This window comes from Haliaeetus albicilla, chromosome 19 (genome assembly GCF_947461875.1).
Source record: "Haliaeetus albicilla chromosome 19, bHalAlb1.1, whole genome shotgun sequence".
NCBI lineage: Eukaryota > Metazoa > Chordata > Aves > Accipitriformes > Accipitridae > Haliaeetus > Haliaeetus albicilla.
The window spans coordinates 853,548-878,125 of record NC_091501.1 but is presented as its reverse complement, the minus strand read 5'-3'; the positions used below and the strand labels follow the sequence as shown (position 1 = coordinate 878,125).

Sequence of the window (24,578 nt, the reverse complement as noted above, 5' to 3'; positions counted from 1 at the left end):
CTTATTAGCTGGATTTGGGACATTTCCACTTTCTGTGGTTTTTAACATGATATCTGTTTCTCTAATTAAATAAAATCAAACCTCTTAACCAATAAGCGTGTTTTGGGGGTTAATTTTTTTCATTTGCTGCTTGAGAAACTGCGATTTTTTTGGTCCCATTTTCACTGTTGTGGGAAACTGCTTTCTTACATTTTTTAACCTATCTGCTCCTTAAATTTGCTTTGAAATAGTGCAAGCAGCTTTCATTAAGTAACTTCCACTTATAGAATCTGTTGTACTGTCCCCACTCCTTAGTTAATTATAGAAAATAAATAACATGGTGCTTATGTACTTACCCAAGCACTCTTTTTAAAACTGTTAGATTCACAGCGTCATTAGAGAGAGGGAAGGAGAAAGGTGAGAAACTTGCACTGTTGATGAAACTTTTTCCAGCACATGTGCATAGTGGATCTTTCAGTGTGTTTCTTTTGCTGTTAACTTTTGGACTTATTTCTTACTCTGAAATACTGTTTTGGCTTGTTAGGTACCTAAAAACAATGACTCACCCTATTAACTAACTTATTAACTTATTCCCAAACTTGCAGATGTTAAGTGTATTTATATTGAAGACTTAAGTTGAGTCTCTAATTCATTCATGTTTCCACTGTAGACCTAGATGATACTGATGGAATGTACTAAACTTGAATGTTGGTGGCTTTCTTCTAAGAAGTTGGCAAAGATTGTCCTAGTATGCTTGCTTTGTTGGCAGCAGCCAAATACAGCTGCATTTCCCACTGTTGCTGCAGTGCTGCATCTTCTGTTTTAAATGTCTTAAATGGTTTGTGTGTTCCCTGCTCAGAATTTGCTTTGCCATAGAACTTGCTGTATTAGTGGAGTTTTGAGTTGCTCTATTAATGCCAGTTCCTTCTTGAGGAGGTAAAAGTAACATAGACTTACAGGGAAGCTGAAATGTTTGTAGCATGTTTTGTAATAGACGTTTTGAAGTAATTTAGAAGGTCTTGGTATTGTCAGTGTTGTGTAGTATATTAGAATTTTTGAATGGTCTCATTTTTTTCTTGAATGTTGTGTAGTTCTAGTGTAGTGTCAGGAGCAGGACTGTGGATTCCCTTAAACTGCCAGGGGTTTTTCTACAACCTTTTTTCTATTTAAATGTTACATTTGTTGCAAAGAAGAATGCTAGTTATATGCATATCTTGTCCAGACATTAAGTTTTCTGAGGGCCAGTACAACTCTACAGTGGGGTCACCTTTTGTTGGTACAGTATCCTCAGCATGGGATGCGATTGTGTGACACTGGATGCTAGTGCAGGTCCTCTGTACTAGCATGGTTACATTGACATAAGTACTTTGCCAGTGTAGCTCGTTTTGCTTACCTTTCCTTACTGGTAGAAACACTGTTTTGGTATGTTGCACCTAGTCTGACAAGACTTTCTTAAACATTGTATTAGCGAACTGGTGCACACTGGTCTATTTCCCCCCCTTCCCCACTATAACAGAATAATTTGAGTGTATCCTGAAGAGTTAGCTCCTTGAGTAAATGAGTGGAAGTCTTTAATTTTTAACTGGATGCCTTAAAACAGTGATTTTCTTTTTTCTGGGGGCGGGGGGGGCTTTTTATTTGTGAACTCACTTTTTCCTGCAGTAATGCAGGTGCATTGAAATTGCCACGTACAGATTTCTGTGTGGTATATTCAGGAAGGGAGAGTTTAATCATGTTTCACAACCCCTCCTTAGAAATAACCTGTTCTCTGTGAACTAGGAAAGCTTTTTGGGCTCTGGGTTCCGAAGTGCTGTTTTTCACCAAGGAATAAAAATGGAGTTTGCTCTCTGCTACACTGTGGTTGTACGGTATCATGTCTTTGGGTTGCTAGATCCGAAAATAGGATTTTAAGTGCTTAGTGTTTCTTGCTTGCTGTAACATTGGAAGTCAGTTTTCTACAATTAGCTGACATGTGTATTATATCAGAGATCAGTGTACATGTTTGTGGTATGTGCCTTAACATCCTTCAGTTTACTATATCCAAAAGTAGCATTTTTTCTGAGTAATAGCACATCTTCAATCTCCCTTTCAGTACCTATCTTTTGTAAAGTTTGTATGTTCCTTTTTTTTTTAGGAACTGCTTCTGACCTTTAAAACTTTACTCTCCCTTACATCAAAGGTCTAAGACTCGTAATGAAACTTCTCGCCTGGACTACTGCAGTTTTGACTGATACTCATCTTTCATTTGTTCAAAATGTATCAGGATGTTTCTTTGCTTGAAATGAATCATATTAATCTTGTCTCACTGCCTTTTCCAGAGGTATATGCAGGGTTTTCAATTCTGGTTACAGCCAGCGATGGTTTTTTTTCCTTGTGTTTGTATATACTCCTTTTAAAATTAAACACTTTTCACAAATCTGTTTTCTGGCTAATGTTTAAGACCAAGTTATTACATTTACCTTACAGCCATCAGTTAAATATTATCCCTTCTTGTTAGAGCCACATTTTTTTAATTGCTGGTTTTTTTCCCAAGTATTAGTTATGAGATGAGATGCCTTAAAATATGGTTTGATGGGTGGCATACTGTAAATCAAGTATTGCAGTGATGGATGCTTGTGTGGCAAAAATGGGCATCTTTGCCTTGTAGCTAAGTAGGTTCTCGAAGTAACTGCATTAGGAATAAAATTAAATTAAGAGAATTTAAGTCTGCAAGATTTTCTTTAAAAGTAAACAGATCATTCATATGGTGCTTAGTAACTTTTTAAAGAAAATCTTGTGGACTTTTGAACCTCCTAGATTTCCAAACTGCTATGTCTCTGCTTTTTTTTTTTTTGCCCCTTTCACCAAGTGGATAGCGTGTGTGTGTCTGATATAGGTATGTACTTTTTCTGAGCAGTGTTAGAAAGGTACCTAATTTTTTAAAAAAAGGAAGTAGCCACTACAACACAAGGACCGTACGTATTGTGATGTAAATCTGAATCTTGAGCACTGACAAATAAAAAAACTTTTGAGACTAGAAAACCAATCTAAAAATACAGATTCAGAAGTTTGATATTGCAGGGAAAACCTTTGTTGCTGAACTTGGGAATTTAAATTCTAGATTTAAAAGAAACTACTAATTTTTTGCATCTTGTCCCTCATGGTCCTAGGGCAGGGTTTGGATTTAGTGTAGAGGATCCCTAGTTCAGGTTATTGGTCAGTTGTGTATTTGCAGAAAACCAAAGTTTATCTGCGAAAGGTCTAGTGGACTCTAGGGTTTAGTGTATGTTTTTAGGGGATGTGGGTTTCATGTGGTACTAGGGATAAATGCTGAACTTCTACTGTAGGAATTGTGGTTTCTTGACATTTTCAACTTTGAGAAAGTGACTTTATTTTTAGATTATAATTTTGTATGATTTAGTGTGTATTTCTTGCATCTTCTCTCTAGGTTGCTTGATTATCTCCAGTGTGTCACCTCAGTGTCTTGTTTAGCTGCTTTAGCAGGAGCAGCCTTTCAGTGCTTGTTCCAACAGTGTAATGATACTACTTTAACCTTTCTCATCACCCGAACTAGTGCCCCCTCTGAGAGGGCTTGGCCAGAAGTCATTTAGATTTATTGTTTGACAAATGGAGTAATTTTGCTTTTAGATTTCAGTGACAGATAAACAATGCACACCTGTCTCCAAGGATTTGGCTTTTCTGTCTTTACTTACACTGTAGCAGCAGGCTGAAGTAAAATACATCTGTCTCTGCATATGGTTGTATGCACTGACAAAAAACTTCTGTGGTTGCATTGAATTTGTAGAACTTTAATTAGAACTTGAACTAGGGCAATTCACAGAAATTCTCTTCCTGAGCAGTCAGTGTCATACCTGACAACATGACTTTGTTCTCTTCCTAAATAGCAACAAGTTTCCTTAAAAAGGATTGGCATATGAATGTATTTAAAGTTCTCTTAAAAACTTGACATGCTATATTCTTTTGCAAGCACGCATTTCTTCCAGAACTTTTTTAAGAAAATTGGAAAAAGGAGCATTGAATTCTGATTAACTCAAATTGTAGTAACTTGTGGTTTAGTTGAGAGTCAGGTGTGCTTACAGGAACAGCAATGAGATGAAATCCAAACTAGGATTTTCATTAAAAAGTGCAAGGTAGGTACAGGACCTTCAAAACCAGCACTGGTTATTTTCTGTTATGGGTGGTTGTGAGATTTTTTTGTGAGAAAGATTTCTGTGTTTTTCCATTTGATGGTGCAAAACACCTCTGTACTGCATCTTTTGTTGCATCTCCGTAAGAGGTGTAAGTAGTTTTGAACCATATCTGTTTGCTTGCAGAATCATGTTTTACTATTTCTTGCTCTGTTGAATTCCCAAATACAAGTGAATAGATAATGTCTTATACAACGTACTCTCACTGTATTAATGAACTCAAATAATCTCATTCTCAACTTTTTTTTTTTAGAATTCTAACAAAAAATGAAACTCTGCCAAAATGCTGCTGTATGGCTTGCTCAGTACAAATTCTGCTGAAATTAAACTGCCTTTTACATATTCCTGAATATAATTTCAGGAGCTATGGGGAATTAATTACTGGTTCAAGACAAAGAAGTCTGATCTGCTGACTTCTGTTTTTTGTCTACTTGTGTATTTTTTTGTACATAAATTCAGCATTGCTTTTTGGTTTTACTAAGGAGGAATGTTGAATGAACTCAAGTCAGTGATATGCAGAAAACTGACTTTTTGGTAATTGTATATGCAGATTGCATCATTTCAAAGTCGTGGTTGACAATGAAGTGAACTTTACTCTTTTCTTGAAACTGATTTGTAATCAATTCTGAAATGGAACTGATTCAGTGTGCTTGTGCACATACGGATGTTCTCTTCTCTTCTGCATGTACCCATTTTTTGCCCACCGGTATAGCAGACCAGTAAGGCATCTCTAACTTTCCGGACTTGTGTGTGCAGTGGTCTGCAGTTATCAGACTCGCAGCTGAAATGCTATTCTTACTATTTAATGATGCCACAGACTAACAATAGCTAACTTAAGGTGGTCTTACGGGAATTTCAGTGGCATACATAGGCTAGACTTGGGAATAAGAATACTAATTTAGAGACTTTTCACTGAAGTTAAAGGTAGCCCAGTGAAATTTATGCAAATAGCAACATGTTCACAAGGAAATTATTAATTGTGTGACTTCAGCATTTTGGAATTAAAATGTCAAAATTTCATCTTATTTTGGTCATCAGTGATGGCAAGACTAGTACCTCTGTACTGTGTTAAGTAACAGCGTGAATAGGCAGGTACACAAACAATAGTGTGTCTGAAATTCCCCCTTAAGTAATGTTAAAATATTAAACATACCTTATCTTGATTCTTGTACCCAGTCTCTTCCATATTACATCACTTCTGTTTCCCTAGGACAGCTATAGTTCCACATTCCAGAATCATAACCATTGAATTTTCACTATGGTTTTCAGTGGTGAACACCTGCTATCATCTGTATATCTAAATACTGGTTTTTGAAGAACTTTGAATATGATAATGAAAACAGTTTGTTATAAATACTGTTTTATTCTAAAGTTGCAAAAAACATGCATCAGCGTCTACTAAAATTGGCATTTCTATTGATACTAGTTTGGGACAAATATGACTTAAACTTGCAGATTATTGAGACTCTTTTCCTTAAGCAAGAGTTGATGCGTTTGACGCCAGTGTTTGAATAGGAATTACTATAGCTTAGAAAAAAAAAGGATAGAGTGAGGTCCAAGTTTTAGGACACCAGTAGATGTTGAACGATAAGTTGTTGCTTCTTTAGAATGATTTTTTTGTTTACGCTTGTGAAATACTTACATTTATACCCGGTTATTACAACTAATAATGAAATCATGTGCATTCTAGATGGTGAATTGGACTTTGACCAACAAATATTTGTTTTTAAAAAAAAAAAAGCTGTGCCTGAAGTTGTGTGCTACCATGACATGCTAACATGCTTTGTGCCTTTGTGTTTGTTGTCTTCCAGGGTTTTGAATATGTCCTTTTTAGATGTGTTTTCTGCTTGTATTTTTTGCAGTCTCACTTCAAATTATCAAGTTTCTTGATGTAATGAACAAATTTTGGGTCTTGTCTGGATTAGCAGGGAAGGAAGGAGGCAGAGCTTCCCCAGTTTCTTGCAGGGAACGGAATTAACACAGAAATTAATGCTGAAGACTTTGTTACTCAAATAGTGTAATACAGAATAAGAATTCTTAGTTGCTGTTGCATAAGCAATAGTGAAGACCTCTGCGTCATACTTCTGCATTGGGGCTGAATGACGATGAGGTTTATATAGGGATTGATGTTCTAGGATTTTGGAAGCAGTAGTTGCAATGATGAATCTAGACGTTGATATTTTAGGCTGATGTTGAATTTTTGCCCCTTCGTTTTGCATCAAATTGGTAGATTAAATTAACTCTACAGTTTAAGTTAGGAAGAAGAATTTGGCAGAGTTTGTGTTACCATTGGGTAACTGTGGCTTCACAGAGGATCTACATGAAAAGCCTTCTCCTTAGTGGGCTTCAATGGTCAGAATAAATCTGATCTCCAAAATGCTGTATAGCAAGGTTCTCACACCCACCTGGTAGGAATCTTTGAGTTCTTGCCTCTTTCTTAGATGTTGCCCGTCCCCCCCATTCCCCCCCCCCCCAATAAAGCTGAACATGTCTACCTTAATTTTCTGCCATTGCACAGAGGCCTTGGGAAATTGATGACTTTATTTATTAGCGCTTTGTTTCAAGTCGGTGCTTCACCTTTGTTTCTGTGTTTTCGTGGATACCTGAGAATCATCTTGTGAGAACATGTCTCCTTATCTTGTTCTGCCTTTTTTTAATTTTTGTTTTGAGTTCTGGCTTTTTTTTAAGGGCATTTCAGACAATACATTTTAGGACCTGTAATGCTGGTGCTTGACTGCAAGTTTGAATGGCTGGTTTCTCTGGAATATTGGCTGCATCCTCTGGGCACTTTCTCTGTTACGTCTAGGCCCTGTTCAATTCCTGGATAGCTTTCATGTTGCTGTGCAGGGAAGATACTGACCTCAGCAGCTTATTGTTGTTCTTTGTCTGAAAGCGCAGCAAAGGTATCATGTTTTCTGTGTAGTCCAACACCATCTGTGGCTCCTGTCAACCCTGTCACATGCATGCTTTGTATTCAGTGTCCTGTATTAAGCCTTGTCCACTTGTTTCATTGTGACCCTAATGACTGTGATATAATTTGATCTACTGATAGGTTTCTGGAGCCCAGAAACATTTGTGCAAAAAGGTGACTGTTCAGCAGCTTTCTAATTTGATATGTCTGTGTTCAGAATATAATATAATAAATGGGAGGCAGGGACAGGAACTATAAAGTCTCTTCCTTCCGTAAGATCAGCAACGAGGTAAGCATGGAGTAAGTTGTTGTCTTACATGTCTGGCATGCAGGGTTCTTCACATGTCACTGTTGACACATGATGCAGTTTCTTCAGATGTATCAACTCTTGTTTGAGATGGAATGCTTGAATGTCTTGAGTCTGAGGGTACAGTACACATGAGAGTAAAGTGGTTTTGCTATTTCGTAGTGTGTGGGCAAGTTCTTGGAAAACTAGTATTATTCATTGCAGCCTGTTTGCTAGAACCAGATAATCTCCATATTGATAAAAATGCCTGGTTTATTCTGAAAGGTGAATAGAGGTCTGTTGTCTTAATCCAGAAATGAGAAAATGACTGGATTGTGACTGTAGGCTAGAAGGCATGCAAGAGAAGCTAGCATGTACTGCTTGAACCCACATGTTGATTTTTTTGCTAAGTAGTTGGTATGGATATATTCCTTGCATTGTAAACATTGTCAGAAATCTCTACCTTGCCTGGGATGCTTTGAGAGCTGTTACATCACTGGTGCTGCCAGGTGCTCTTGCAGTAAAACTAGCTCGAAATAAATACTTTAACTCATTTGAAAATTGATTACTTGATAAGGCACCCATGTCTTACTGACGTAAGGATTTTGATTGCACACTCTGAATCTGTACTAGTTTAAAGTCCATTTTGGTGCCAGGTGGGTTTCCGACCAAGGCTGGCAGTTTCCTTGCATCTTGCAGATCGGACACTGTCAAAGGCAGACTTCTTAGAAGTAGGGTCCAAAACTAAGAAAATAATCCATAGTATGCAACACAAGTTAGCACACTAATTTTTTTTTTTTAAGTTGCTTTCTCACAGTTCAGGGTGCAGTTCATATTACTTAATACAGCCTAACTGGTCTGCTATTGAAAGAAATGGACCTGCTCCATCTGTCTTTTCTGACCCACTTTCTCACTACAGATCTAATGTAGCCAGGGCAAGTCAGGCCAGTTTCTTGACTCTACAAAAAAAGACATGCTTAAGTGTTCAGTAGTGGTACAGTTCCTAAAAGGAATTATTATATGCCTTGCATGTTGAGACTACCTCAGGTGAAGACATTCTGATTACCTGCTTAGATGTTGTTTTGTGGAGGTACTTTCTTTCTCTTTCCTTTGAATCTTAGGTGGCAGTAGCAATCTATTCTATATCTTCTTGTTACCTTTGGAAAGAAATACACTAATAATACCATAAATAACATAATGTGGAATCACTCTGTGCCACTCTATTGAGATCAAGATTTAGCCCTACCACTTACTGCCTGCATATTACTGGATGGTTTTGAGCTTTTAGGCCAGATAGTGTTTGTTCTGTTACATCCCAATTTTTTTGTGTCTGATTATACCCTAAGATCTCTAGGGTTTATAAGTCAGGTAGACAAACCTTGGCAGGACTGATCCGCCTCCTTCGCCTTCTCACAAGCTTTATTTTGTTAGTAAGAAATCTTCATGTGTATCCTTAATGAAACAGATTGCAAGGTGAGCAGTGGACCCAGTGTACTGGAAAGTCAGTTCTCTGGCTGTTTACCATCATTGTCTTAAGCTATGCCTTTGGCTCTTGTGTGAATGCATGTGCCATTATTTTCATGTGGTCTATGAGCTGTCTGGCCCAGCCTTGTCAGTTTTTGGATTGGTCATAGGTAGAACTCTCTACAGTGGGCTGTCAGATCTGTATTATATGTAAAAGACTGTGAAACGGATTGCAACTGTTGAGGTACATGAAGTCTTAATGATCTTTATGGTCTTTTGAGACTGTTCGTGTTTCAGTCCTGTATCTGAAAACTTCTGCCTCCTGGCAGTTGACTAAACATGTGATTTTCATAGTTGACCAGACAACTGAAAGTTTTTCTAGTTTTGTTGTTTATCTACAGGCTGAAGAAGAATGAAGTTTTATTTTTGGAAAAGACTTACAAAAAGAGAAAACTCACACCAGAATATTGCATTGTTGTCATTTACTACTTAGGATTTTGGCTTGTAGCTGATAGTATTCTTTTATGATGAATCTTCTGTTCTGTATTCTCTTGGATTAAAAATCCTAACAAGTTAGTCTTATATGGAAAAAACTGTTTACATTTTTTTGGTGTAAAGAATTAATCTGATTGGGATTATCTCACAAGCATTTAGTGTTGTGGTTTTTGTTTGTCGTTTGGGGTTTTTTTTAATGTAGCTGTTGATTTGTTGTGTCTTGAGACATTAATAGAAAGAATTAAAAATACTTTTGAGTTTTTAAGACATTTTTTTCTTCCTGTTCATGGGTGGCAGAGGACAGCCAGGCCAAGGAGTTCAGGTAGTTTGTACCTGGATACTCAGTTGGATATGAGCGAATAAACCTTAAAGCTGGAATTATCTTCTCACCTAGGAGGAGGGGGAATTCAAAAAAAGAAAGAGGTCTTCAGAGAAGCAGATTAATATATTCTTGTGGAGAAAGATGATCAAATCTTTGTCTCAGAACAAGAATTGCACTGCCTCTTTGCAGTGTTATATCTGAAATCATCTAAATGGGTCTTTCTGAGAAAATATTCTGTGGTGGTTTCAAAAATGAATTAGTGCTTCATATTTAGGTACATACTGATCACTTTCCAGGTGGTTTTGTGAAAGGCTTAACATACAATGGTATGATCTCAAGAAAGGTGAAGAGGGGATTTTTGTTTTGGACTCACCCTGTCCTGGAAGCTGTGTATGTTCAAGAGCAGAAGTTCTTTCCCCAGCTACAGTTGGTCACAAAACTGGCCTTTGAGCTGTGTGGGCATCTTTGCCTCAACAGCTATTTCCCAGTTTGCAGATGGGAGGTTGCTGTGGGCTGCCGTTATGGTTGTGTTGTAGGTACAGGGTTTGTGCTGTCTCATGTTCTTCCCAGACACTTAACTTTTGTTTTCGGTTTTATTTGTTCATCATTAAGGAGAATTTTTTTTCTGGACAGCAGACTACTTTGTGAATTACTGATCGTATTTTTTTTACTCCTTACTCACTCATGGGGTGTTTGTCAGGTTATTAGCCAGAGTGTTTTCTGGATGTAGTGTTTCAACATTTGCCTGTTAAAGGCGTCCTAACAGGCATCTTAAGATGTCTGTTGAAGCTGTTTTAAACTGTCATGTATTTTTTTTGATTGCTTTTTCTATTTCTTTGATCTCCCCTCTAATCTGAGGGTCTCTTCCACTGTAACTCTTCCCATGTTCATCAATATTTAATTTGTAAGCTAACCACTGAGCATTGTAAGTTGGGTTTTGGGGGGGGGGGGGAGTTGTGTTTTGAGAGAAGTCTACTGACACAAAACTCTAAATTCATCATTTTTAATAGAGGAAAACTTGGACAAAGCTTTATTCTTCTGATTCTTCCTTCTCTTCAGAATCTTCAAAAATACCAGTCATGGTGAAGAATAAAAGTGATGCAAAGGAAAGATCAGTCCTTATTATGTGTTGTAAAGCATAACTTTTAGAATGAGATTTATATTAATGAAGAATGGGCTAACTGATTTTAATAGTTTAAAACAGTTCTTCAGTGGAAATTTTCATTCTGTCTCTGGTGCTTTGCAGTAAGGAAGAATATATAAATGGAGTTATAAAATCTCCTCTGTTGTGGTATACCTGCATTCTTGCCAACCTCATACCGTATTTTCAGAATTCTTAAGTCATGATCTTATCTGTGATAACAGTTGCAAAGCTGTAGAAACTCTGTTAGTACTGGAGTTTGGCAGTTTGGGTATGGTATTGCGTGAAACATTTCGAACAGATTTCTAATGCTGATGAGCTTTTCTAACTTATGTGCTGTTTAACTGTAGTCTTTTTCCATTAATATTTGGACCAAGTCATCTTGCCAGCCCTTCTAGAATTCAGTGTAATTGACATTTCCTTTTAAATGTAGTTGCAGTTGCTGAGATAATGAGTAGTATTTTAGGTCATTGTCTAGATCTGAAGTATTTGAAAATGCAGTGCAATACCTTCTACAGAGCATCCATGAAATAACCTTTCTGGCAGAAGGGGTGCTGAAATGTTCCAATAGTTAAATTTTAAGAACCCCTTCTTTACTAGGTATTCTCAGATTCCAAATATTAAGCTTTACAGCCTAGTTGTGCATAGCTGCGACACACAGTGGCTTAGCTTTTAGCCATAAACTTTCTAGGTTATTTTTGTTTTAACTACCATAGATTAAATATACAGATCAAGGTGCATGCTGCTTCTGCAGACTTAAGAACTTCTTGTTTTCTTGAGTGAATTGATTCTGGGTACTGTGTAATGTTCTTGTATCTGTATATCCCAAATAGTAATCTTTCTCCACTTGGTTATCTTGGGTATTGCTTTGCATGGGCTCTTGAGATGTGAATTTGATTTTTCATCCTAGTGTTTTTTTCACACCTTTGTGGCCAGGAGGGTTACTTTGAGCACTGTCAGAAAACAATCATTGTGGGAAGATACCGGCTGTCCAGTGTAGTTCAATGGAATTTTGCAATTCTGTGCTGGGAATCATTGGATGTGGAAGATTAAAAAAAACCAAACAAAACAACCCACCAAAAAATACCCAACAACAACAACAAAAAACCAAAACCAAACCAAACCAAAAAAACCCACAACCAAACCTATTTATTATTTTATAAATAGTAAACATTTTTTCAGAAATTATATTACTATATTAGTTAGGTCTGTTCCAAAAGTGACAGAGTTCAGTGAAAGTTAAAAATTAAAGACAGTGCTTTCCCATCAACCTTTTAATTCTTTGTAATAATTGTTGTCTTAATTCCATTGGCTAACTCTGTGGGATTTTTTTAATACAGGGGTTTTTTTCTCTCCTGTCAAATTTCTCAAGTTGAGAAGATAGATCATAGTCTGAGATACCAAGTGATCCTTCAACACAGACTGTTGTAGGAGAGTGAAGTAGAATGGTCTTCTCCAGTTCAGACTCTGTAAAGTTTAGAAATTACTTTTATCATGACAAATGGGATAGTTTTCAGTAATGACTGATATGGGAATTTTGCTGGAACATCGAAAGTGAAGTTCTGCTAGTTACTTGAAATACAAAAAGTCGAAACTAATGAACAAGACTTTTCTTCAAGACACTACTGATTGCTCTGACCTCATATAAAATTTGTTTTTCAGATTTTGGATCACTCTTTGATCTGGAACATGACTTGCCAGATGAACTGATCAGCTCCACGGAACTGGGACTCAGCAATGGTGGTGACATTAATCAGCTGCAGACCAGCCTTGGCCTGGCACAAGATGCTGCCTCTAAACACAAGCAGCTGTCTGAACTTTTACGGGCTGGTAGCTCCCCAAATCTCAATATGGGGGTTGGTGGCCCTGGCCAGGGCATGGCCAGTCAAACCCAACAAAATAGTCCTGGAATGGGAATGTTAAACAGCATGGTGAAAAGCCCCATGGCACAGGCTGGGTTGACTTCTCCCAATATGGCAATGGGTGCAAGTGGACCAAACCAGGGTCCTTCAGCCCAATCCGCAGCAGGAATGATGCCAACAGTAAACAGTCCAGTTAACCAGCCTGGCATGGGAATGAACACAGGGATGAATGCTGGCATGAATCCTGGGATGTTGGCAGCAGGCAACGGACAGGGGATGATGCAGGGGCAAGTCATGAATGGTTCAATTGGAGCAGGCAGAGGGCGACCTAACATGCCGTACCCAAACCCAGGAATGGGTACTGCTGGTAACTTGTTAGCTGAGACACTGCAACAAGGTTCTCCGCAGATGGGAGGACAGGCTGGACTGAGAGGGCCGCAGCCTGGAGCCATGAACAAGGTAAGACAAGCTAAACTTGACTTTATTACCTTCCTTCTTATCGTTGACTTTGTTTTGTAAGAGTTATTCCTCTGCAGTATGGGTTCTATAGAATGGGATTTTTTTCTTTTAAGAGCCCTGGATCATGTGGTAAATAGTTTATATGTTGCTAAGGTGGAATTTGTGGCAGTCATGGGAGTCAAAAATTGAGTCTTGCACAACAAGCAAGACTATTGCTAGATTAAAAAGCCTATTTTAGAAATCTTGTGGCAGTGTAGATTATCAACAGCACTAAAAAGTACTTGATTGTGTTTTATTCTGTTTTATGCTTTGTCCACAAATGTATTTTCCCATCTAATGTGGTGCTGGTATTGTGAGTGTGATAAGAATTCATCAGGACTTTTTCTATGTTGTGGTGCCTTTTTCTGTGTGACAATCAGAGTATTTGTTGTCTGAGATCAGCTGAGTGTTTATGCTGTAGCAGATGCTAAGAGGCACATACAGGTTTGAATGGACTGATACACTGTATGTGCTAAGACATACATTGGCCTTGTTAAGGAATAGGTATTTGAGTTAATGGTGGAGAAGGAATGCTTGTGTAAACACCTGAAGACAATTGTTGGTTTCTTAAAAGACTGTTAATCCAACTCAGTTCTAGTTTTAAAATTTACAAAGACTTTGTCTACAGCAGAGGAAACCAGAAAGCTGAAAAAAAAAATCTTTTTTTATACCAGAGAAGGAAATAGATTTGCTTTTGTGATTTAGGAGGTTGGAAGAAAGTTGTTGACATGAGTCACTGAAAAGACGAGAGAAGACCTAGTGGTTTAAGTGACAAGGAGATGTCTAAATTTAATTTTTGTCATGCACAATTAGCTTTTTTAGAGTAGGGAGCCACTTGAGTATTTCTTCTCAAGTTTCTAGTGTTTTTATCAAAAGCCTAGAAAATACTTAAATGTTTCAGTTCACTTTAGGTGGGTATTTTGTGTTTCTTGGCTAATGAGGGGAAAGTTTTTCCAAGGTGCTTTGCAATACCTGAGTAGATCTACCTTGGCATGCCTAAAGTCAGTCTGCTTAGAGGGCTTGGAATGATAAGTAACATAGTCTATAAATGTATTTGAAACATAAATGAAAATTATGCTGTGTATTAATGATTTTGCTATGCTTTAATGTAGTAAGTAAAATGATTTTAGTGTCTCGTGAATGTTATTAATTATGAAGTTCTTTGATCTTAGCTGTTTGCTTAAGCTCAGTGTGCTGCTAACAATGGTTCTGATATATATATATGTCTAGTAATGAGTTGATTTTGTGGTCTGGTCATTTCAGATATTTTTGTCTGAGAGGAAAGTTGTTGCAAAGCTTGATTGCTACAGTAGAAAATTTGTATAGAGTTTACAGTGGAAAGAAGTATGTAACTACTTAGAAGTATTCTTGTATTGGAATTATATAATGTCTCGTTCATTATTTCTTGGCTATAAAAAAAAATACTTTGAACTTTAGAAAGCTGTATTTAGAGGTCAAAAATTGATGTATTGGATATTTGGGTGAAATGCAACTTCTTAATCCTTACTTATCAGAGCTAAAGTAGGGTTATGCATGATAATAAACTCATTTATCTAGGAGAAGTAAAAGAAAGGACATGAAAATCAAGCTTTTGGCTGATGTAGTCCAAAATTAAATTGTCTTTCTCGCTTGCTTAAATTCTGAAATGTGCTGTACATCTAAAGTAAGAACATCTTGTGCTTTTGGGAATATTCAGACCAAATACATGATAACTTCTGGTTTTTAGTTCATAGTCCCAGACTAGTTAAAAATACTTAGAGTTTTTTAATTGCTGATAAAAAAACCCTTGAGACTTTTAGTGTAAGTATGGTGGGTATAGCCCTCATAAAGCAGTTGAAACTGCCGGATGAGAAGGAGCAGTCTGAAATGGAGGCTGAAATTCCAGAATGTCTTCAATTGGTTTGGTTGTTGGCAGGGAGCCTGTGTTTCACTTCATGCAGTGGAGTTAGCAAAATCTGACAACAGTAATGTCTGACCCTTTTATCTCTCCACCCATCTGCTTTTGTTTTTTTTCCCACCTACAAATCTTCAAAAAGTAGATGAAAACAGAGGACCCTAAGCAGTTGTTTTTAAAAGCTGGGGTTTTTTTAACTGGTAAATTTAGTACTGTGTTGCTGTTAATGTGGGAGTTCGTGTAATAACTTCTGTAGGTTTCCTTCATTGCTGCAAAAAATGTGCATTATTCAGGAGCTGTCCTTCAGTAGGAGAAAAAAAATAGACTGGACACATGGGTGGTCCAACTTCATCATGTTAGCTTGCCAAAGTCAGGTGCTTTAGGTGATGGGAGGGTTGCCTCTCAGTTCTTTCTCAGTAAAACAGAGGTGTGTGGTCTGCAATGGTTTGTACGGAGGAATAGCTTAGGTTTCCTGTGATGTTAACTAATTGAGAGGGAGTATATTACGCTCTTCTAACAGTAAGATGAGGTCCGAGTGGCTAGTCAATTTGAAAAGCAGAATTGGTTATGTTTCTGCTTTGTTCTGTTGTCCTGTGGAGTTACCAAAGCATTTTCTTCCTCTCCTCCCAAAACATTGGCTAGCAGTAGAGTGGAACACTTGTTTTACACATTAGCCATGTACTTCCCAACTTTTCTAGTTGTGCATGTTACTTTTTAGGACTCGAAATCCCAAATATCAATGTAAGTGATTGATTTGGGGTCACCTGGTATGCATAAACTTGTACTGTCATAATCTGCCGCTTACATCCTGTGGTTTAATGCTGTAGTTTTATGTATGATGTAAGCAGTCCCTGACATACAAAGAAGCAATTCTGTCTGCATGCCATCTCTGTGCCAGTTGCATGACAGGCAGTGTTGAGGAACTAATCCAGGCTTGAAACTCACATGATCATTTTTAAAAAGTTTTAATTTGAATTGGGTTTTGGGTCAAATTTATACTCATCAGTTGGAAAGCTAGTGCAGCTATTAGGGAGGGGACATATTAAAGGAGTTGGTTTTGCCAGTCAGAGGAGGGTGTGGACCCTGCTTTGGTGACAGTACCAGCTTAAAAATGCCTGTGAAAGTCTAGCCTGAAAGAAACTGTTAGAAGTTTGGAGGGGAAAAGAATTGTAACAAGTTTTGCTTTCTTGAATAGCTTTTGTTTTCTATGTGCTTGGTTGTGTGCAAGTTAGAAGGACGACAGACATGACTATTACTCTGTATTGGGTTTGCATGGCAAGGTTTTGGTAGCAGGGGAGCTACAGGGGTGGCTTCTGTGAGAAGCTGCTGGAAGCTTCCCCCCGTGTCCGATGGAGCCAATGCCAGCCAGCTCCAAGATGGACCTGCCGCCAGCCAAGGCCGAGCCAGTCAGCGGCGGTGGTGGTGCCTCTGGGATAACAGATTTAAGAAGGGGAAAAAAAAGTTGCTGCGGCACAGAAACTGTAGCTGGAGAGAGAAGTGAGAACATGTAAGAGAAACTACCCTGCAGACACCAAGGTCAGTGAAGAAGGAGGGGAAGGAGGTGCCCCAGGCGCTGGAGCAGAGATTCCCCTCCAGCCCATGGTGAAGACCATGGTGAGGCAGGCTGTCCCCCTGCAGCCTGGGGAGGACCCCATGCCGGAGCAGGGGGATTTCCCAAAGGAGGCTGTGACCCTGTGGAAAGCCTATGCTGGAGCAGGCTCCTGGCAGGGCCTGCGGACCTGTGGGGGACCCATGCTGGAGCAGGTTTGCTGGCAGGACTTGTGACATCACGGGGGACCCATGCTGGAGCAGTGTGCTCCTGAAGGACTGCATGCTGTGGACCCACGCTGGAGCAGTTTGTGAAGAACTGCAGCCTGTGGGAAGTACTTGCATTGGAGAAGTTCATGGAGGGCTGTCTCCCATGCTGGAGCAGGGGAAGAGTGTGATGAGTCCTGCCCCTGAAGAGGATGAAGCAGCAGAGACAACGTGTGATGAAATGACCCCAACGCCCATTCCCTGTCCCCTTGCATCACTGGGGGGGGGCACGTAGGTAGAGAATTTGGGACTGAAACTGTGCCTGGGAAGAAGGGAGGGATGGGGCGAAGGTGTTTTAAGATTTGATTTTCTTTCTCATTCCCTGACTCTGGTTTGATTGGCAATAAATTAAGTTAATTTTCCCTAAGTCAAGTCTGTTTTGCCCATGATGGTAATTGATTGAGTGATCTCTCCCTGTCCTTATCTTGACCCACAAGCCCTTTGTTATGTTTTCTCTCCCTTGTCCAGCTGAGGAGGGGGAGTGATAGTGCAGCTTTGGTGGGCACCTGGCATCCAGCCAGGGTCAACCCACCACATATTCTTAAAATAGAGTTTTGGAAATTGTCTGTAATGCTTTGATTCTTTCAGTGTTTAAGCATTTTTCGGACTTTTTGTTTCACTAGATAGTTTTACAGCTTTGATTAATTTAAAAGTAAACAGCAAATTCAAGCTCTATAATGTTTAGGACAAATTCACGTTTCCTGCTTTGAACGATTCTTCATTTGGAACTGTATCTAGTTAAAACCTTCAGTTTGTTGCTCCACTGGGTTCTGTCAAGAGTGCCAGTTACAGTCTTACTGTCCAGCCTCTTATTAGGGGAGGAGGGTATTTTGTGTGTAAGTTGGTGTGTCCATTTCTGTGATAACAGTGCTGGATCACAAAGTGACTCAGTTCACCTGGCCTTCAGGTGATTCAAGAAATGTTTTGTTACCCAAGTAATGAAATGGATGTGAAGGCAGTTCAGATTAGTAAGGGCATTACTACTGCCTCTGCTATGTGAGTATTCCACTCACATGTGAAATTACTTGAAAGAGAGAGAACTAGAGTTCCAGTAGTAATTCTTTGTCATTTGGCTTACTGTTTGAGTATATAGAGGGTTCTCTCCTATTATAATGGATACACTTGGTTTTATCAGTTTAACCTCTGTTAAGAGGACTCAATGGCAATATTTTACAAAGACAAATGTAATTCTTCAGAATCTCCATTAATTCCTATAAGTAAAACATAAGAAATTTCAGAATAATAAAGTTCTGTTCAGAGTTGCAGGGAGATTGAAGATGTCGTCACCCTCAAATTGTAAAATTAGATAAAGAAAATAAAAGCACCTTATGGACCTTAGGGTTAGCATATTCAGTGTCACATTTTAGGTAGAAGATCAGTGTTCTTGGTTGCCTTATTTTCGTTTGATGCGATAGGTAAATGTATCCATACTGTTTAGACTCTGTGACCAAGCATACCATATGATCAAGTACAGTAATCCATTAAAAGTGTAGTTGTCTGTTCTGGTCCTTTGCTTTTTCTTTTTTTGTGAACCAAGGTGAAAAAATGGGTAATTGCTGACTTTGTCCCAGTGCAAGGGAGGAATGTTTGTTTATGAGGGAGAAATGAGCAGTAAAGACTTGTCTTTGAGTCATAAGTTTCTGGGGTGGATAGGGGACTGCCTTGCACAGATGGCAGTGAAATAATGCTGGCATCTTGCAATAGGTATCTTAAAACATTACACAGTCAAGTGCAAAGAACAATCAATAACAGTCCTTGGAAAGAATGCAGCGGATACCACTGGCAAAATTTTGTTGTTAGGTTATGCCTGGGTCCAGTACTGCTCTACCAGTCAGTAGAATGGCACTAGAAAGTGATATACAATAAATTCTTTTTAAAGAGTCAGCTGGAATTTTCTGAAACTAACTTTCCTGTTTCGGCAAAGTTAATTAACTTCCACTTGTGAACATGTGGATGTGGAAAGATGCTAGATGCCATCAGTACGGTCTTAAACTAGGACATGCACTGCAGTTACCCAGATAGAGGTACATAGTTGGTACTGCAAATGTTGGATTATTTGGAAGAATGTTAGTAAAACTTAATTCTATTTCTTTACTTCTTCATGCTTACATTTATATTTGCAAATCTTAAAACTGGTCATTGTTCAATACTATTGCTGATATCTAGTTGGTTTTCAAATATTAGACTGTCAGTGAAGCGGTTGTTTTTATAGAGAAACAGTAGAATATCGGTAATGTCTATGTGCATATCTAACAGGTATTCCTCCTCAATTTGTACTCTGTGGTATCGACAGTAAAAGTGGAAGCAGAGTTAGTTACTTGACCACCTTCTGAACTGAAGATGCATGTGTTTCATGGCATTAGAACAAAATTTTGGTGAATTTCCTCCGCTTCTGTAGTTGCTCTTCTCAGATGTGGGGAGTGTCTGAACAGCCCTACCTGATGCTGCTTGTGCTTGTGAACTAGGTTGTTTCCTGAACTCCTGTCATCCATACCCTTTACATGGTGAGAGGTGCATATCTTCCACTGTTCTGGTAATGACAGCCCCTGCTTCCACTGGAGGTGGGAAGGTCAAGTAGTTTTTCACTGTGTGTGTAGAAGGTATAACCACTTGAGATTACCTTTGCTGTCTATTAGCCATGCATCATCATCTTTGCTGTTTTCCTTGTTTCTTCCTTCTCCTCTTCTCATTTACTGTGATGCGGATTTCTGTGTGCGAGTCCTTGCATATGGGATGAAAGTAAGTTGAGGCGGTGAGGTGAGGAGAGGAAGAAAAACGACAGATGGGATGGATAAGAAGAGAAATGGGAAGAGCAGTGGAAGGAAGTGGTGGCCAGGAAGGAGTGAGTAGAAGTTGTACTTGCTGACTTACAGCTGTGATTCAGCCATGTATGTTTTTGCATGGTATTGCAGATGAAGCCTTGTACTTGTCTCATGCAGTGGTACTAACACCACCTTTCTTTGGCTGGTTCTTCTGCACTCAATTGTTTATCTACCCCTCACTCCCAATAGATCATTAATATGATGATGAACTATGTCAGCCTTTCTGGTTGTTTCCTACTGATAAAATTATATAGGATTATTTTTATCTTCCTTCTGCGGCCATGAAGTCATCCATTTCTTCCTGTTTGTTTTGTTTTGTTCACGTTTCTCAACATGTCACAGCAAATGGCATGAGCATACTCCTGGTTCTTGTGCCAGGGTCGCAAGGCCACCTTGTTCCAGGTGAAGAATCTCCCAAATGACCCTTGTCTTGACTCAGTGTAGAGTTGAATGCAGGCTGTTGGTGTCAGGTTAGTGGGTCTGTGATGGCAGGACCAGGAGGCATTGCTGTGAGGTTTAGCTGTGGATCTGGCAGGTGTCAGTTTCACCAGGACCAAATGATGGCTACTGATTTGTTCCAGGAGACCTTAAGGCATTTGGTTTTTAGCATCCTTCTTAGGTGTTGCTTGAGTGTGTGGCTTTCAGAGTCAGTTTGGCATGCTTGCCCTCCAGCCTGGCCTGTGCTTCTCTGATCTTTCTCTTTCCTGTAGGCTGAGATGGGGAACTGAGGATTACCCCAGTTGGGAGCAGCTGGGCTGAGCTGGGCATGTAGTCTTCTGCTGCCAGGTCCCTGTGTACAGCTGGGTGGAGGAAGTCCCCTTGGTGGAGTGGATGATGGGTCTCAGCCCTAGGGAGAGCGGAGCCCTGTGTTTCTGCCATGGAGACAGCCTTGTTTGAAGGGGCTGGTTTTGCACCCCAAATAGTGCCAATGGCTCATGCTTGAGAAAACAGAGATCTCTGTGCTGGGCCAGCTTGTTTAGTACATTTGAAAAAGCCAGATGCTTCACATAAAGTTTGTGTCCAGCTGTCTTGCAGATACAAAGGTTGACTGGCGTGGTCAAACCTCAACCCTGAGTTTCATTAGAAAGTTTCTGGGTTTTTAAGTCTAGGTTTGGGTTTCTCCCCCTGTAGTCAACACAGAGCTGGCTCATCAATCCTTTGCTATCAATGTGTGAAGTCCCCAGTTGTCCAAGTTGGGCATCTTGATTTTTCCCTGTGACACCAGGGTGTGAAAATGTGCCTTCAGCCTTCAATTCTGAATTTTTTTGCTTAGGCTTTTTAAGGCCAATAGCAGTGTAAGTTGCAGAAGTCGTATGGGGGCAGTGTTAGTGATGGCCACCACAGCCTGTGCTTTAGCATACTCTCGGGTGTCAGCTGACTTTGGGAGCTATGATTGATGAACTTGAAAACTTTGCTTAGAAATTTCTGGGTTTCGGGCAGTACCTTCTTTCAAAACCCTTTCTGGAGCCAAAGGGATCAGGCTATCTTACAGGAAGACATACCTTGTTTTCTTAAGGAAGTAATCCCCACTGTCATCTTTCACTATCTTGAATCTCTTGGTCAATTTAAGGCAGCAGTGATGATGGGGAAGAGTCCTGAAAGTGTGTTTGCTGACTCCTTATGTTTTACTTCTCCTTTTCCCTTCTGCTCAACTTGCACATAAGATCTTACGAGTCTTCTGGGGGAGAGGCAGGAAGAATTTGAGTCTTACCTGTTCTGTTTTGGCAGCAGCTGCCTCATCAGTCACCATATGTGTATTCATTGCAGTCGAGACATGGCAGGGGTGGTGCCAAAGGAGACAGGGAAGGAAGTTTGTTTTTTTTTAATTCTGCCTGATCATGGCATAGTTTGTTTATCTGCCATGTGCAGAGATTCTTTTCATTGCTCTCTAATGAATTACTGCTGTGTGATTACAGTTATTGCTTGTGTGTGGAGGAGGGGGGCTGTCCTCAAGGGAATTCACTTGTACATGTCAGATGTCTAAAGTGGCAGGTTCTTTAGTGAATTTTGTGTTCCTCTTCCTGTAGCTTGGGTTTGAGCCTGCTTTATTTTGTAAATGCAAACTGAAGGCTATTATAATGAAATTGGTAGATATTACAACCTGAAAATTGAAGTGTTTGACTAATCGCAGGTGATCTCTGGGTGTATAGGTTACTTCTCTGTGCAGGTTGGAGAAGCTTGGTAAAGAGCAGAAACAAGCTGTTTCTACTAGGGGAGGATGCTTTGAGAATAAATGCGGGAGTGATTGGAAACAAACCTACCGTAGGGGCCTTCATGCACTTTTTTGGATGCAGGAAGATGCCCTGACTTGAACCAAAAGCATCAGGGAGACTGAACATTGTCTAGTCAAATGCTAATGTGAGTTGAAACAATACAGCTCTTTAAAGTCTTTTTGTGCCTTTATTATTATTAGTTATGGCTCCTCAAGGATTCTGCCTGAGTAGTGGTGAGAACTTGGTAATCTTAACAAAGATCTCCAGTTTCCCTGGTCCTCTCTGGCTACTTGTTTTGGCCCTAGAAGGCCAGATTTCCCATGAAAAATAGATGGCAATGCAAGGAATGGAAAAAAAAAGTCAAGAGGCCAAACAACTTTTTTGGCAGGATTGCTCCTTACTGTTCTTTAGGTTCTTGGGCATTCCAAGGCAACAAATGGTATATTCTGGTATACTAAAACTGTTGAATATGTATATAGCTTGTATGAAATACAAATCTACTTCCTCTGCAGATGAATGGTTCAATAGGTTTGTTTTGTTTGCAGAGTTCCTTCCTACCATGTCCTTTGACCTCTAGTACTGCTCACTGCAAATGAGTTACTGTGACTCTGTGTGGTGTTACCTATGCCTATGGTGTTTTCTTAAATGGAAACCAGTTGTGTACTGCAAATGCAGACATGCATTGTTAATGGCTGTCTGGAGAGGAGCTGTGAAAGTGCTGACAGTTGGGTAGGAGGTTTTGGGGATAAACCCTGCTGCTATGAATGAAGGTGGTATTTGTCTCTGTTTGGAGTCTGCACAGATGCAGGGAGCAGAAGAATTTTTCCAGACTTGTGAGTTACATAGTCCATGGTACAAATTTGTGATTGGGAAGGCTGAAATGAGAAATCTGCTCAACAAAATTTTTTATAAAGAAATAATCAGGCCAATTGTGACCAGACTGACCTCAAAGGTTGGTAAGTTGGCTTTGCTGTGTTTATAGGAACTGTCTGGTTGAGGAGTTAATGTTGTGTGATGGGTAAATACATGCACGTAAAGGAGCAGGGGAGGCATGTGGATCACTATTGCATTGCAGCTGGTTCATGGCTGTGATCACTTTTGCTTCTCTGAAGTATTCATTTGCATTTTACATTGTGAACTTAAGCTATTGCACTTGAACATCTTACCGTTTTAATTCCTAGATGGGAATGATGAGCAATCCCAGCCCTTACGGCCAGCCATATAGTCAGAATACCGGGCAGCAAATTGGAGCCAGTGGACTTGGGCCTCAGATGCAGAATAAAGCTGGACTGCAGAATAGCTTACCACAGTTTCCAATGGATAAGAAGCCAGTTCCTGGAGCAGGAATGCCTAACATGGTAAGTAGAATGAAAGGTGTCTCCAGATGTTGTAGTAGGCCAAAGTGGAGCAATGTGCACTGTTGTTGGCATGTTATAAGTGTTTTGCAGCAGTCGTACCTGGTGTGAATGCATGCTCTGAATCCACACGTAATGTGCTTGCTTCAGCTCCTAAAAAGTCTGATAGGAAGGAGAGGGCTGGATTGTGCTTTCCCTGTTGATAAGCTGCATCTCCACTCTTCACCCTTCAAACCCTGTTAGCAGAGAAAATGAAATGGAGCTTCTGAACTGAAGTGAGCTTTGCCACCTGTTTGGACACCTCTGCCCTACTCTCCCATCCTTTCTACTGTGATTGGTATATTGGGCCCCTTCTCAGTGTAGCTTTGTCTCAAGGATTGTTTTCCTACTTGTACTCACTGATGCTTTTGGGAGAAAGAAGTATCCCTTCTCAAACAAGTATTGCCTGTGATAAGGCTTAGAAGCCCCAGTCGTGTGTTTGTTTCTGTTCTGAATTAACATGATGACACACAACAGTCCTGATGCTGGAGCTTCCCTGGCAGTTGTTGCTGTAGTAGCCCTGTTGCCTCCCCCTTTCCCCTCCACACTGTTACTGCCGCAGGACTTGAGGAAAGGGGAAGTAAGAATGGTGGGAAAAGTGGATGGCCAAAAAGTGGACGGCCCAAGCTTATAAATTACAGGCCTTAATGTTAGGTTCCCTAGCTTGAGCTTAACACTGGTGGCTGAATGTGTTTGCCTTAGTATTTTAGAAGCTTAAATGGGTTGGGGGTATAACATGCAATGTGTCCTGCCTTTTCCCCCCCTTACATATATTTTTTAATTTGGGAAACAAATTCACATTTCTGAATATAGCTTGTGTTTCTCCCTGCTTCAAAGTCCACCCCTCTGCCCACTGCCTGGGAGGGTCAGTCTCTTGATCTTAGTAACTGTTGCTGAAAAACTCTTTCCAGGTAACATTTGTACCTTTGAATTAGAGAACTCAATCCTGTGAGTTTTATTTAATGTTTTTTAAGGTAAGCATGAAACATTAGAAGTCTAGCAAACCAGTTGGTTGTATGAACCAATAAAGAAGCAGCCAAAACTTGCTGCTCAGAACCCCAGCTGTCAAGCTTGTATATATTGAAGTTGAACTTCTACCCAGCTGAATGAAGGAATGAAAAGTTGCTGCTGTCTCAGTTGTCGTTTAGAATGACAGGCTGCAAACAAGGCAGTTATGGTCATGTTAAAACATATACAAACTCTAAGGGGACTAAGTAATTGGTAAAGTCTCGTCGTAAAACGAAAGGTAATACTAGTATTGAAGAGCTATGGGAGAACCGGGGTTTAGAAATGCA

General features: G+C 39.6%; 1 protein-coding gene across 2 annotated transcripts in view; it reads left to right on the top strand.

Moving 5' to 3' along the window:
* Positions 1 to 24,578, top strand: part of EP300 (E1A binding protein p300) — a 67,596-nt gene that overhangs the window by 4,056 nt on the left and 38,962 nt on the right. For both annotated transcript variants that reach the window (XM_069807139.1, XM_069807140.1), the window contains 2 exons: positions 12,448 to 13,106; positions 23,071 to 23,247. In XM_069807139.1, coding sequence (XP_069663240.1) covers positions 12,448 to 13,106; positions 23,071 to 23,247 — 836 coding nt within the window. The remainder of the gene's footprint in view (positions 1 to 12,447; positions 13,107 to 23,070; positions 23,248 to 24,578) is intronic.